The sequence below is a fragment of the Gossypium hirsutum genome, chromosome D10, assembly GCF_007990345.1.
Source record: "Gossypium hirsutum isolate 1008001.06 chromosome D10, Gossypium_hirsutum_v2.1, whole genome shotgun sequence".
In the NCBI taxonomy this organism is placed as follows: domain Eukaryota; kingdom Viridiplantae; phylum Streptophyta; class Magnoliopsida; order Malvales; family Malvaceae; genus Gossypium; species Gossypium hirsutum.
The window spans coordinates 17560981-17576474 of NC_053446.1; the positions used below are offsets into that span (position 1 = coordinate 17560981).

The window sequence follows — 15494 nt, forward strand, 5'->3', positions numbered from 1 at the left end:
ATTAAGTGAATTTGCATGAATTAGAGTTATTATAGTATAAGGACTAAATCGCGTATAGGGTAAAAGTTGAATTATAGATTAAAATCAATTAAGGGATTAAAGTAGCAAATATACTTTTATAAATGTAGTGGTCGGTCATGACTTAAGTGATTAATGTTATGTATATTATACATATAGTTATATTAAGTTAACTTTAATATATAAAATGATAAATAAAAATTAAAGTATAATAAAATGAAATAAGAAAGAAAGTGAAAAAAAAAAGGTGAAAGAAAGACATGCAAAAGTAAAGAAAAGAAAAGAAGGAGAGGAAGAAGAACTGATGACACTTTAGGGTTTGAAAGTTTCTAACTTTAATTGGTTAGTCAATTTAGTTTATTTTTTTGTAATTTTTATATTTTTGGAATCTCGGTGATTAGTACTACCCGACCCATGTTGAAATTTTAGCATTGATTAAGATTTTAGATGTTGTTATTATTGAATAATTTTGGTAATAAGGATTAAATTAATAGATTTTTAAGTTAGAAATAAAAAAGGATTAAATTGTAGAATAAACTGTAAATTTTGAGTAATAGGGACTAAATTGTGAAAATTTTGAAATTTAAGGGTTTAATTGAAAATAGGGAGTTAATTTTAGCTTAAAGTGAAATTAGTATAAAAATATAGGATTAAATGTGAAGACTAAAAATTAGTCTCGGTTTAGGGACTAAATTGGAATTTAAGTAAAAATTGAGTAAAAATTGGAATATTTAATGTAAAATTGAATTGTGTTGTATTGATGTATTTTAATTGTTTTAATTTCGTAGCTAACGTCGTACCAGAATCCTCGATTAAAAAGGGGAGGGATAAAATCGACATCGAATAGCCCGGAATTCACGGTTTGTGTTTCTATAATCCGAACTAAGTTGTAAATTATTGCACTTTGAATCATTACATACGGTAAGCATGGGAAGTGAGAATTAATGTGCTTTACAATTGAATTAAATTCATAGTTGATTGAATTGGATTGATGTGGCATATGTTATGAATGTATTGAGTAATTGGAAATTGAAATGAATATATTTTTAAATGTGATAATGTGCAAATATGAGAATTGGATATTTGTTGTATTTGAAAAGTGAAATGAAACCTTATTAACTGTATCAGGCTGAGTCGGATATAGATGGCATGCCATGGGATAGGAAAAGTTCAGGGATTTCTTCGACTTCGAGTTGATGAGGCACTGGGTGCCAATTTACTTCGGTTTAATCAATGAGACATTGGGTGTCAATTTATATAGCGCTGTGTGCAGTTATTACTTCAGATTTATCCGATGAGGCACTAGGTGTCAAACTGGTGTGTTGGTTGGATTTGTGTATCCGTCCGAGTCCGAGTCGTGTTAATAAGGATAAATAAATATTAAAGTTCTATAATTAATACTGAAATAGCATGGTATGTGAAATGGAATTGAGATAGTGGATTGAAAATGAAATGTGAAATATGTTGTGAACAAATGAGATATATGAGTTATGTACTCACGAATTGAATATGGAATGGATAATGCCATTGATTAAATGAAATGTGGATTAATATGCGAAAAGCTATTTATATAGCAAGTGATGTGAATTGAGATCTTTGTTAAACAAATCAAATATGATAGCATGTTAAAATTGAGTATAGTATGAAATGATATAGTAATATGCATGAATTTGAAATGATGGTATATGGTAATGGTAAGCTTAGACAATAGTATGTTCATATAATTCAAATTATGCATTCTTGTATTATTATGTCTTTAATTGTTCGGATTATAGAAATATCACTGAGTTTTACTCAGCGTACGGCTTTGTATTCCGTGCGCAGGTTAAGTACTTCTCTTTTGATCGCCTACTTAACATTCAACAACAATCTCGACCTCAAATGTGGTGATGTTTACCTTTTGTGATGGCATGTACCTAGGGTGTCATAATTGATAGTTATTTTGTGGATGAATTGTAAATGAAGTTATAAGTTTAATGTTGGTTTGAGTATATAAATATATGTTTGTGTTTGAAGCCATAATTTGACACATTGTTTTAAATCAATGTTTGTTAGGTGTATGTGAACTTAAACTTGATGTTTTAGGTGGTTATAAGCTACGCTAAATTGAGTGATTTTGGTATGTTTTAAACTTTGATTTAAATAATGCATCGTTGATAGGTTTTGATGATATAAATGTGGTACCAATGAGGATACAATGGTTAGGCACCTAAGATGATTGTTTTGGCATGTTTGGAGCATGTTTGATCGTATTTCGGATAGGTTAATTGATTGGTTTTTGAGTTGTTTAATTCCTAAGCAAGTAGGAAATGGTAAACTTGTTGTTTAAGGTACATTTTAAGTCCACACAGGTGCGTGAGTTGGCTGTGTGAGACACAAGGCTGAGTGACACGGGCGTGTGTCGTTTGATTTGTGCTTCGGGAGCAAGTCATCTAGCACACGCCCTGGCACACGGGCGTGTAGCTTGGCCGTGTGACCCAAGTCAGAGAATTACACAAGCACGGACACAGGTTGGCACACGACTGTGTATCCCTATTTCGAGAGTTACATGGCCTGATACACGGGCGTGTGTCTCAGTCGTGTGAGTCACTGAGACACAAGGCTGTGTGACCCTTGCTGTAGAATTTTTCTAACTTTTTCCAAAATTTTTCAAAGGTACCTGATTTAGTCTCGAATCGTTTCTAAAGTGATTCCAAGGCCTCGAGGACTTTAATAAGGGACAATATGCATGTTTAATGATGGATTATTTTATGATTATTGAAATGTTTTGAAATGAATGATTTAGGTTACATTTATTCGGTAATCCTATTTCGACGACAGATACTGGTTAGCGGTGTTACACTAATTCACCGTACAGATTGTCGAATTGTAATTTAGAGCTCCTTGGAAAAATATTTAAAAAAAAACTTAACCTAATAACTTAAATAATAAATTTTGAGTAGTTCAATGATTTAAATAAAAATTTTCAAATAATTCAGTGGACAAATTGTAACTTTTGTAATTAAGTAACCAAAACAAAAATTTAGCCACAATTTAGTGAATAATTTCGTAGTTTATCCAAATTTATATTTATTATTAATTCAACCTCCGCTGCTACCCGTCGATGTTATTGGTGGTACAAATGAAATGACGCTTAAAATGCTTTCCAGCTATTAGCTAACCCAAAAATTTTCCTGCTCATTTCATTTTCCAAGCCGACACTCACTCTCCACTCTCATACTGTCACTACTCTGCTCTACTCCACAACCCTATCTCGCCTTACCGGCCCCGCACCTCCACACGCTCTATGCTTACACTGCGCCCCCTGCGTCTACCCTATTATTAGAGGTAAATTTATTGGCTTTTCACTGTTTTTGTGAGGTAACCCTAGGTTTTTTTTTCTTAGATGTGGGGTAAATTATTTTCTGAGTTTCTTAATTATATTGCTTGGTTTTTTATTTAACGGTTTCTCTGTCTCATTATGGCATTGTTGATGTTATCGTTGCCGCTGCAGTTCGTGCTATCATTTTTGCTGTTGCTCTCATTTTTTTTACAGGTTAGCCATGTTGTTCGTGTTAATCTTGTCATGCCCTGCCATACCCATACCTAAGAGTTCTAACTTCAAACATACTGGCGGTGTCAATGATGTATTGTCGCGTGTAGTTTGTCTTGTTTCTGTCTAAATTTGACATGTTTAAAATTTCGTGGCATGTTCAAGTTTTAGGCTTTTAGTTATTTCAATCATGTTTGAGTTGAGATATAACACGGATACACCGATTGCTAGCTCTATTTTGAGGCCAACCCAGTGCATTGTGTAAATGTTTTGATCTTTGCAAGTAAAGGTTGACTGAAATATCCTTCGTAATTGAGTTTTGGGCAACAGCTTTGACGATTAGGGTATAGTGATCGTACGACCAATTTATAGCTTGAGACACTTGCTGACAACACCATCTACAGGCATTTTCATAGTTAGTTGTTGTCGATCTTGTTTATTTTTAAGACTATGTACTACTAAATGTCGATTTTATGACATCTTACTATAGGATTGTGTTAGAGGATGAGTTCAAGAAAAGGGAATGGGAATCCTTTTGTTTCTGGTGGTATTAACAACCCATCGTCCAAGGGGAAAGACATATCTGGATCCTCTAGCTCCAAGGTTGAGCAGCTAAGCCAGGGTGTAGCGGACATGAACCTGGGTTTGCCTCTAGACGATGGTGAGTGGGAGGTTATTCAAAGGAAGCCTAAGAATAGAACTGGAAGCAGTGCTGCAAGACCTTGGGGTCCTCAAAATTCCAATGGTAAACCGCGGGGAGCGATGCGGACTAATGCTGTATCAGGAAGAGCCTCTGGCAATGCTTGGGATGCTCATAATACTGATTCTAGGATGGCAACTGGCAGAGGAAATGCAAGACCCCAAGCATTCAACAAGGCTATTGAGAACAACAATGTGCCACCACATCCTGTCATTCGCCCACCCCTTCAGTATGGATGGAATTGGCAATCTAGAACTGGTTCCAACCCATCCGGGGGGTTACAAGATGATCATGGAAAAAACAATGTCAACGCTGAGGTTGAAGAGGTCAATGATATTGATGATGTTGAGGATGACTCAGATGATAATGCTATTGATGATTCTGATGATGAACTTCTAACCGATGACTTTGATTCAGATTCAAGTCAAAAGAGCCTCGAGACAAGAAAGAATAATAGATGGTTTAAGAAATTTTTCTCGAGTTTAGATGCATTGAGAATTGAGGAAATCAACGACCCAGCAAGGCAGTGGCACTGCCCAGCATGCCAGGGTGGTCCTGGTGCCATTGACTGGTATAGAGGCCTTCAGCCTCTGATGACACATGCCAAAACAAAAGGAGCAAAAAGGGTGAAACTCCATCGTGAACTTGCTGAACTCTTGGATGAGGAATTGTGTAGAAGGGGTACTTCAGTTATTCCTTCTGGTGAAGCTTTTGGCAAATGGAAGGGTTTAAAAGATGAAGAAAAAGATCATGAAATAGTCTGGCCACCTATGGTTATGATAATGAACACAAGGCTGGAACAAGATGAGAACGATAAGGTACTGCAATATCTTTTGCAATTTTTATTTTCTGATATACTAAATAATGAAGCTAATTGTTTCTATTTTCAGTGGAAATACTCGTTTCCTGTCTCCTGCTCTAACTTTTAACTTTTTATTTATTGTATTATACTTCAGTGGATTGGTATGGGAAACCAAGAGCTTCTTGATTATTTCAGCTCATATGCTGCTGTGAAGGCTCGACACTCGTATGGTCCACAGGGGCATCGTGGGATGAGTGTTCTGATTTTTGAGAGCACAGCTAGGGGTTATTTAGAAGCTGAACGGCTACATAAGCATTTTGCTGAGCAAGGAACGCATAGGGAGGCTTGGGAACGACGTAGGGTCTTATTTTATCCAGGCGGGAAGCGCCAACTTTATGGTTATATGGCTATGAAGGAAGACCTAGACAGCTTCAACCAGCATTCTCAAGGTTCTCTCTATTTAACAGAAGACAACGATTATATTACATGCAGGGATAAAATGCAAGATAGCTTTAAATGCATGAGATTTTTCTGTATTTTTTTCTTCACAAATAAGTAGCCCTGCAGATACTTAGGCAGTTGACTGACGTGCTGTATAACTGATCTGTTGATTAGGCAAATCTAGGCTGAAATTTGAGATGAGATCCTATCAAGAGATGGTTGTTAAGCAGATCAGGCAAATGAGTGAGGACAACCAGCAGCTTATTTTTTACAAGAACAAGGTTGCAAAAGAACAAAGGCAAAAAGTTGCTCTTGAAGAGTCTTTTGGTATTGTGAGTGAGAGGCTCCGGAAGACAATGGAGGAGAACAGGATTGTAAGACAAAGAACCAAAATGCAGCATGAACAGAACAAAGAAGAGGTAGTTACTTCAAATCTTCACATGCCTGTTGCCGGACATTTGGTCCTGGTGTATTAGTTAGTAATTTTATACTGCAGTACATATTAGTAACCTACTGGTTTGTGATATCTTATAGGATTGATTAATAATGCATGTTTGCCATAATCAATATTGCTTGCTGTCTTCCTTTCCTGGATCATGGTTTTTGGTTGACATGCTCAGTATCTGGACTTCAAAGTTGCGCACTACATGCCCTTGTAGCACAGCATGTCAGCGTCACTGCCTTGGTTCAATCAGTTGTTATTTAGTGCACTATTTATGTATTTTGTCTGTTCGAATTTTATTCGGTACTTATGCCATGTTTCTGCCAATCCCTAATTATTACTGGTAAAAGATGGTGATCATAAAAGGTGCTGCGTATCTAAAATGAAAGTTCCAATTGGCATAAGCATTTTATTACTACAACCAATGCTTACAGGGTAAATCTAGCTATTTGCTAGGCTCGCATTTAAGGTATTTAGTCAGAGTATGAGCAACTTCGGCTTGATATAGATTCATGTGCTTAACCATCTGTTGCATGTTGGCTGATGTTCAAGTAGACGAAGAAGAGCATGCTATTGTCCTCCCTGGGAATTTTCTACTTGATAGAATAGTAATTCTTTTTCTGCTTCATGTTAACTGTGTTTCTTCTTTTGCCCTTTCCAGATGGATTTCCAAGAGCAATTCTTCAAGGAACGAATCAAATTTATCCATGAAGCCAGGGATGAGAAGGAAGAGAGTTTTGAGAAGCTGCAGCAGCAACAGCGTGAGAAGGTCAAGCAGTCTAACCCCAATCCTTCAAATACAGAGGAATACAGGCGCAGGTACATAATTTTGATACTTCTGTGAATTTCCTTGTGTAATTTGATTGATACTGGTAATCTTACAGTATATGACTGTTTCACATTAAAACAGATGGTTTAATCTCATTAGATGAAATGCTGCTAGATATCTCATTTCTGTTTACCTGTTGAAGTTATGAGATATTTGTGTATTTTTCTTTTCATATCTTTTGAAAAATTATTTGTAGGGCGGATGAAATTGCAAAATTCATAAAGTTCCAGGATGAAGAGATGCAGGCTTTTGTGGCAGAGAGGGACAAGCTGATCAAAGCACACGAAGAGAAGATGGTTGGCATGAGAGAGAGGCATTGGCAGGAAGAAGTTGAGCTTGAAAAGGAGTTTGATGCTGAATTGAGCCACCTCATGGAGAAGTACACTCCGGATGGCTCAAAAGTCAACCCCGGCAATACTTGATTGTGGAATTGTAGGGGAATGCGATGGTATGTACACATGTGGTAAGAAAGACTTTAATCTCTCTGTTCCCTGAGGAAACTTCTGTGATGACACTGAATATTTCTCCATCTTGAGTTACAACTCTTAAAATAGTATGTTAAAAGATTGGAATATATGGGTAAAAAAAAAGTTAAATCTAAAGTTGCATCTATGGTTGCCTTATTATGCTTGTGTTGTTTGCTAAGACATGGTTCAAATAAGAACTTGGAATGAATCTACGATTTCTTTCCTATTATGTTGCAATGTTTTGGTTAAATGACATTGCTCTTTCTAGATTATGGGCTGCATCTTTCATGCAACTTGAAACCAAAGCTAATCATATGTTTTGTAAAGAAGGAATTAGAAATAATGTTATTTTTGGCTCGGTACGAGGGCTGAAAATTTTTGGGGGTGTAGCTAACTGTCAAAGTTTCGAAAAATATTGTTTTTTGCACGAGTACTTTTGAGAATAACTTTGTTGGGAACAAGTCCACATACGGTTGTTTGGGATTAACCTTTGAAGGTTGACGGGATTTCCACTTTTGATATGTCTTGTAGAGCATGACTTGGAGGTTGGAAAACGGAAATTGTTAAGAATTTTTTATTTTAACTATTATTTTTTGTTAAAATATTTGAAGTGGGTGCTACTTTTACTAATAACTGTTGTACTCATTATCTATTTAAGTCACCGTTACCACTTTCAATTCTATTACTTTTCATTTTAGTATGTTCATGTCCACTTTCTTTTCATAATTTTCATTTTCAAGATTTATAAATAGAAGTTTTTAGTCTCATTTTAGGGGTATTTTTTTTTATCTTCTGGCAAACTTAGCGCTCTAAATTTCGCCCTACATTTACAATTATAACAACAATTGTAGTTATGATCTCTCTCATTTCCTTATTGTGTCCGTTACTACCACCGCACTTGTTTTTCAGAGTCTATTTTGATTTTTCTCTCCATCATCTCTTCATGGCATCTTGTTTTGCTAGATTATGATGTATTCTCACCTTAGAAAAAGAACCCTCTACATGGAGGGTTAATGTAATTTGACCCTTTTTTTAATTTAAATATAATATGACTCTCCAATTTGGTAAATAGGTGTGTTTTTTTATTTTATTTTGATATTTGATTTTGACAATTAGGTCTATTTTTATCTCTAAATTTGAATTTTTGTTAAGATTTAATGATATGATACTAGGATTGTATCACATTATCAAATTTTTATAATTTTCAAGTTGATCAAAATAGACTTAATTGTCAAGTTTAAATATTAAAGTATTAAAGTGAACTAGAAGAAATATGAGTACCAAAATCTATTTATATAAAAACAAAAAAATCATAAAAATTGCAAAATCATTTTTTTGGCATTATAATTTTTACACTTCTTTTTACAATTTAAAAAAAAAATACAAAGTATTTGATTACAAAATTGGGTTTTAAAGAGAAATTTTAGTATTTTGTTTCGAAGTTGGTTTCCAATAAAAATTTTAGTATTTGTATATGAACACACAATTACAAAGTATTTGGTTACAAAATTGGATATACTAAGGTCAACGTGCCGTGTCACCAGTTCCAAAATCTATTTATATAATATATAATAGGATATCTATTTACATAACAATCTTTTTATGACAACTACCAAAATCTATAATACATAGTAAGGTATCTAATATCTTCCACTAAAAAAATTAATATTAATTAGAAATTGTGGAAGTTTATAGGAATAATAGATTAAAAATTGTCTTTTATGAAAAACACTTAAAGTTTCCATCATTTCAATCTTTTTATCTAGACTTGATCATGGGTCAGGTCACCTATCCAAGCCCGAAAGCTCGTTCAAAAAATGAGAGGGTTTGAGTAAAAATATAGGTCTAAAAAATAGGTTTGGATAAAAAAATAAGATCCGTTTAGAAAATGGGCCGAGCCTCGGGCAATACTTTTTTGGCCGAGCCTCGACCTAAATTTGAAAAAAAAAACTATTGTTTGCTGTTGTTTATTGTTGTTATGTTGTTGTTTTGCTATCATTCTGTTATTATATTACTACTATTTTGTTGTTATTATTTGAATATTGTATAATTCTTATTTTATTGTTAATTTTGCTACTATTTTAGAGGCATTTGCTTGTTAAGTTGTAACTATATTAGTGTTATTTAAGTATAAATTTTTTTATATGTATTTTTAATTTGTTGAAAAATATTTATTTTAATGTTTTTAGACTATTTGATTTATTATAATTTTCATTTATTTTATAAAAAACTATCTAAAAAAATTAATACGAGCGAGTTGGAGCCGGAATTTGATTTAACATTTTTTTTATCTAAACTAGGCTTGAACAATATTTTAGGTCCATTATCGAGCCATGCCAAATTAAAAAATGAGCCTGATTTTTTGCACTAACCCAAAAATGTTAAAGTTTTTTTCTTTATTATCTTTTTCTTGATCTCATTTCAAATCCTCTTAGTTTTGGACCCAAAAGCTTGTTCGTATTGCTGCATCTTTACATGGCCGCTAATCTCCGTCTAGATCTATTTTGTGGCTGATGACAGATAGATGGTGGACTTGAGTAAAAAAAAAAAAATCAGATTTTGGTGCAAACTTCAAAAGGATTTGGGTTGGGCTAAGAAAAATTTGGCCCAAAAATATAAAAACCCGTTCAGTTCATCTGAGTCCTGGTTAAAACCCGACTATAAATTATATTTTGTAACGAATTAACTTTGAAAAATCGATTCAAAATATTCTACGGCTTAATTTGGATGGGCGGTGTATTTAACTCTGGTGAGGTTAAAAACAGCGGTGACGGTGAGATTGAATACTGTAGCAGTGAGATTAGAAACAATGGTGGAGTGTGTGTTTAGATTCAACCGCAGCTGTAACGGTGAGGTGAAAATAAAAAATGACTATTAAGGACATCATATTAGGATTGATATATAATAGAAGTTTTTAAATTATTTTACTTTTATAAAATTATTAAAATATGTGAATTTATAAATTAATTTAATAAAATATTAAAATATATCTTTCAATATTTTGTTATAAATATTTTAATAAATTATATAATCAATTTAAATTATTTAATAGATAAAATGATAATTATTTTTAATTTTTTATAGTTAAATATTCTTTTATAACAATGATAAATATTATTTTCACAAATAGTAACATTATACTTGGATCAAATTTTAAAGTATCTAAACGAACGGTTTTTAATAAAAAAATATAGTAACATAAGACATAACAAGTTTCATTATTACTAGAAATTAGGTTATGATACAAAATATTTTTATAAGTATGGATTCATTAAACTATTTGCAATAGTTTCCCTTAACATCGCAATTTCAAGGTCACTTTCACTGTTAGAAGAACTCGATTCACCTCTATCAAAATGGCCTGAAGAGACTGGCATGTCGGGTATATTATCAAATTGTCGAAAATCCTCATCATTTGACCAAGTATGTCTTCGAATGTAATTATGTAAAACCATTGTTGCAATAACTATTAAAACTTGCTTGTTGAATGAATAACTTAGAATATCTATTAATATTGCCATTTTTTTTTCACACTTCAAATGTTCGTTCAATCACAGAGCGTAACGAAGAATGAGCATGATTAAAGATTTCTTTTTTTTCTAGATACTTGATGATTACCTCGACGAAAATCAGGTAAATGATATCGTTCCCCCCTATATGGACGTAGAAAACCTGCCATTTGTGGATATCCTGAATCCATAAGATAATATTTTCCTACAAAAAGTAAAACATAATATCAAGTTTAAAAATAAATTGTAAATTTTAATATTTTTTATGTAAAAATTAATTAAAAAATTAAAGTTCAACCTGGTGGAAGGTGTGGAAACTTTAACTCTTGTTTTCTAAGTGCTTGCAAAAAAATTCAACTGTCATGTTTTGTTCCTTTCCAACCAAGAAATGCAAAAATAAAGCACATGTTGAAGTCACAAACTGCCATAATATTTTGAGTTGGTTCACCTTTCCGTTCGATATAAGGATTTGACAAGAAGGCGAAATGCATGCTTTTATGTGTGTTCCATCTATGGCCCCAATACAATCCTTTAAAATAAATATAAGTAATGAGATAAAAGTTAGAAATAATTTATATTTTAAAAATATAAAGATTGTGTAAATTTTACCTTAAATTGAGGCCAATATCTTTTATCATGTCGAATACGGTTCGATACTTGTTCGAATTGACCTTCAGTGGGTTTAATCGTGTCTATTCCCATTTGAGCAAATATATGTAACATATCAGTAAAAATTCGACTAACAGTTTCCCCAGATCGTTGAAATTGTTCTGCTGCATTTGAATTTGATTCTCTATTTCCAAGCATGTACAATGATAATGCTAACTTCTCCATCGCCGATACTTTCCCATGCTTTAAGCTATAATTTGTTTGCAAATCATGCAACAAGCTGTGAAATATATTTTTTGGCATCCTAAAACTATTCATGCAATGATCATCATGCCCATTTAATACTTCGTCCACCCACATTTGACCTGTATAATTTGAATTCATACACGGTTGCATAGTGAAATAAGTTTCATGTTGTACCAATATACTGCTTAACACATATTCTTCCTCTTCATGATAATTGTTGTGCTCAACTTGTGTAACAATTATGGCTATTCTTCGTTGAGCTTCTTCACTTAATTCAGGGGTATCATAATTCATATCAAAACTATTATACATTATATTTTGTGACATTCTATACAATACAGAAACTTAAATAAAAGCATAGCATAAAAATACCAAACATAAAAAAATATCATAATTAGTTTTACATATAAAAAAGTAGTATAGTTATATTAAAATAATAATTCTAAAGAGCTTATGGTGGAGGTGGTTGATGGTATGGTTAGAAGGGAAATGAAGATGTTACTACCAAGGATGAAAATGATACAATTGAATTTTGTTCAGCATACTCACGTCGAAGCCACCAAATCCTAACATCTGGATCTAAGTTCAAAAACACTTCTTGTTTCATCGGTATTTGGAACATTTTGATGGCAAAATAGTAGAGTTCATCTTTTTTTGGAATTTCATCTTCCAAAGCACGCAAAGCATCTATTGCATTTGAAATAGTATGTTGAGACTGAGGAAAAATAATTTCATTCACTGACTTCCTTGGACTAACCATACTCTCACACAATTTCTCAATCTGAGTAGTTAATGTATTTCTTAATGATTTTCTACTTGAACTTGATTTTTTTTCCTTTACCGTGTACAACCCCAAGTGTTTGTTTTCTTTGATTAGGAGTTTCATGAGAAGGGTTTGAGGGTACCTCATTAGGAGGACTACCTTCATTCTCATTACTATGTTCATCTGAATCACCAAATCCCTCATTAGGTGTATCATCTCCCATAGGAACCCCACTTGGAAGAACACCAGACGAAGGTGCCCATGCATTCTCTCCAGTAGTTACAATGCCACCAAACATTTGCCACATTAACTCATTCAATTGTGGTTCAATTCCTTTTTTCTTAAATACTTTAAAATCAGGATTTTTCTATATAACATGTTAAATGTTAAATGTTATACTAAGATTTTTATATTTGTAAATTATTAATTTCAATAAACTTTATGCATTAAAATAATGATAACGTTAATACTAACCTGTATTTTTTCAGCCCACCATTCTTCGGTAGCATTGACCGTCTTTTTAGATGGACACCATCCAATACCTGTAAATTCCTTAAGCAACTCATTCCATAACCTCCATTCCTTTTTTAATGTATCCCACTTATTTTTCAATTGAGGTTTTCCATAATTTTTGTGTTTTTGCTTGAAAAAGAGCAATGACATTTTCCCATCCTTTTGAGTTTAAATGAGTTGTCGGTCTATTACCAGCATTGACTTCATTCACGCAAAGTTCACAAAATATCAACGTCACCTCATCATCCCAAACAACTTTTGTTGCTAAGGTACTATCTCCCTCCACAAAATTTCGTGTCTTTACCATCTATTATTATTATTTTGATTTTAAATGTCAGCCGACATTAAACCATAAATATATAATTAGATATAATAATATAGTTTCATAAAAAAATAAGAATAACACATCACGAATGGATGAAAGCCATAATATGAACACTAAAGAAAAAATTCTCAAAGATCCATGGTAAACAATTACGAGGATATAGAAAGGATAATTGATTATGACTATTTTTTCAAAAGTGTAAGCAAACTTGAGCAGTTGGTTTTTCTTAGCAACACTAGTCATCAAATTTTTATTTTAGTCTCAAATCAATAAATGCAGAATTCAACAGCTAACTATATTCAGGAACGTAATTTTTTTCCTTTTCACAGAAGAAAATGTAATACGATCATGTTCAAATTTGAGTTAAAAGAAGCATATAAATTCATTAAAAAAATTAAAATAAATTGAAGATATTTGTATATGACACATAAAAGTATTTCAAGGTTTGAGAAAGTGACCTTAGAAGTGGGAAGGGGTGGTATAAATATATTCTATTAAAAATATGCAAAGTTTTATTGGTTTAGTGAGGAAATGGAGGGTTATTTTTCCCATGTTTAGAAATCAATCATCCCTTATAATTAAGGCATGGGACATTGAAGGTGGTTATGGGAAATTAAAAATAGAAAATGATGGCCAAGAAATGCATAAAACTAGTTTAAGGAATTATTAGTATTGGGTTCCATTTGCATCAACTTATTCAGGAAAACTACAAATCTAAAAACTGTAATATGTTTGAGTTTGCTACCCTTTCTCCCAAGCAATATACAAATCACGATCATGTGCGTTAAAGATGAAGCTGACAGTTGCAAATATTTACTAGCAAAAAAAGCCATGGAACAATGCAAATCCATCAGTTAATTTAATTAGCTCTTTCTAATTAATTAAGCAAACTTAATTTGTTTAATATAGTAACCACATGGAACAAGTCCCCAATCGCAAAAAAAGAAAAGAAAAAAGAGGGCATAGTTTCCTAATTAAAAACTAAGAAGGTAACATGTCAAGGGTTTTTTTTTTCTTGAGAGCTACGTTCCATTTTATGTTACTTGGATCCAAATTCAAGATTTGAGGGTATACATTCATCATTTTACATTTTACTTACTGCTCTTCAATCTCCATTTTTCTCTTTAGTTTAATATTGTCAACATAATTTCTAAAGGCTGAGACTGAGACTGTAAAACTACTCATAAATCAGAACAAATGATGAAAATCTTTTCCTATGGATTATTGCTCAAAAGGTTCTAAAATAAGCATCTGCACAAACATAATGGATAAACTTAGACTTTCTCTATAGAAACAATCATTTGCTAATTAAAGAATGTTTCCAAGTTTCCTAAAAGGTAAGTTATCACTCCAAACAGAAACTGGAAGGGAAGGCCTCTTTTACTGGTTCCTACGTACTTTAATTAGCCAGTCACACGTCCCAGACTGTGGCTACTAGAAGTTTTTTATTCTCAGTCAACATTCACTACCACAGAAACCAATATATTGGCAAGCACCCAAAATTGTAAAGCACGAACAAGATAATCTATTCACATTAAAATCAGAACAAATGATGAAAGCCATAAGATGAACAGAAAAAATACTTTCTTACTCTTCAACTCCTCTAATGCAAAACAACATCATTGCTTCAATTTTAGAAATTTCTAAATTATGGAGCATGCAAATTAAGAATGACCCTTAAATTTAATCGGGAAAAGAAAAACCTCTTTGGGACAACTCAGATATCGTTAGTTTCTCAAAATAAAAAAAGGGGCGTTTCAAAGGTCTCTCATTAATTTCCAGCCCTGCAACAGACAACATGAGAATTCCTTAAGTTTCAAAATTGCATTTTAATTTATAATGGAAGCAAAAGGAAACATAAAAAAGGGTAAAGAGATGAAAGAACGAAAAGAAATGACATACAAAAAGCATCAAGACGAAACCAAAGGGATAAATTTGCGCTTAACCCTTACAATCACAAGCTTATCGGTCGTCGATTGAGGAAGAGTTGAAGAGCAGGAGTTGAAGAGCTTTCGCCGTTTTCAGCAGAATTCGGCTGCCAAATCTGAAGAAAAATAAGATTGGAAAAAAATTAATTTAACTTTCAAGGTTAAAATGGTAAAATAATAAATAAAGTAAAAATATTTTCCTCTATTAAAAATACCAACAATTTAATTTCAATTGTTGTTGAAATTTTCAATTTATTTTCAGCTGATCAGCGTAATAGAGATGCGTTCTCACTAGATTAACATGCTAAACCAAACGGCATAACAGTGAGATTGATAGCATATATTTACTTCAACTGTGCCTCTCTGGCAT

General features: G+C 32.8%; 1 protein-coding gene and 1 long non-coding RNA gene across 4 annotated transcripts; one reads left to right on the forward strand and one right to left on the reverse strand.

Annotated features, from left to right (window-relative positions):
• Nucleotides 1-3001: 3001 nt before the first annotated feature.
• LOC107914420 (protein SUPPRESSOR OF GENE SILENCING 3) lies at nt 3002-7366 on the forward strand. 2 transcript variants are annotated; one of them, XM_041102133.1, is made up of 7 exons: nt 3123-3345; nt 3512-3553; nt 4041-5068; nt 5207-5501; nt 5668-5912; nt 6597-6754; nt 6961-7366. In XM_041102133.1, exons 3-7 carry the CDS (start codon nt 4055-4057, stop codon nt 7184-7186), a joined length of 1938 nt encoding a protein of 645 aa, XP_040958067.1. In that variant the 5' UTR covers nt 3123-3345; nt 3512-3553; nt 4041-4054; the 3' UTR covers nt 7187-7366. The 2 variants fall into 2 exon arrangements, with proteins under 2 accessions (XP_040958068.1, XP_040958067.1); XM_041102134.1 differs by lacking the exon at nt 3512-3553 and having other exon boundaries at nt 3002-3345.
• A 3133-nt stretch (nt 7367-10499) lies between these two features.
• LOC107914419 (uncharacterized) lies at nt 10500-15472 on the reverse strand. Of its 2 annotated transcripts, XR_005919211.1 has the most exons (6): nt 15344-15472; nt 15099-15240; nt 14900-14980; nt 11350-13178; nt 11039-11269; nt 10505-10945 (listed from the first exon to the last, which is right to left on the reverse strand). It is a non-coding gene; the product is annotated as an uncharacterized lncRNA (long non-coding RNA). The 2 variants fall into 2 exon arrangements; XR_001688839.2 differs by having other exon boundaries at nt 10500-10945; nt 11350-14980.
• Nucleotides 15473-15494: the final 22 nt, after the last annotated feature.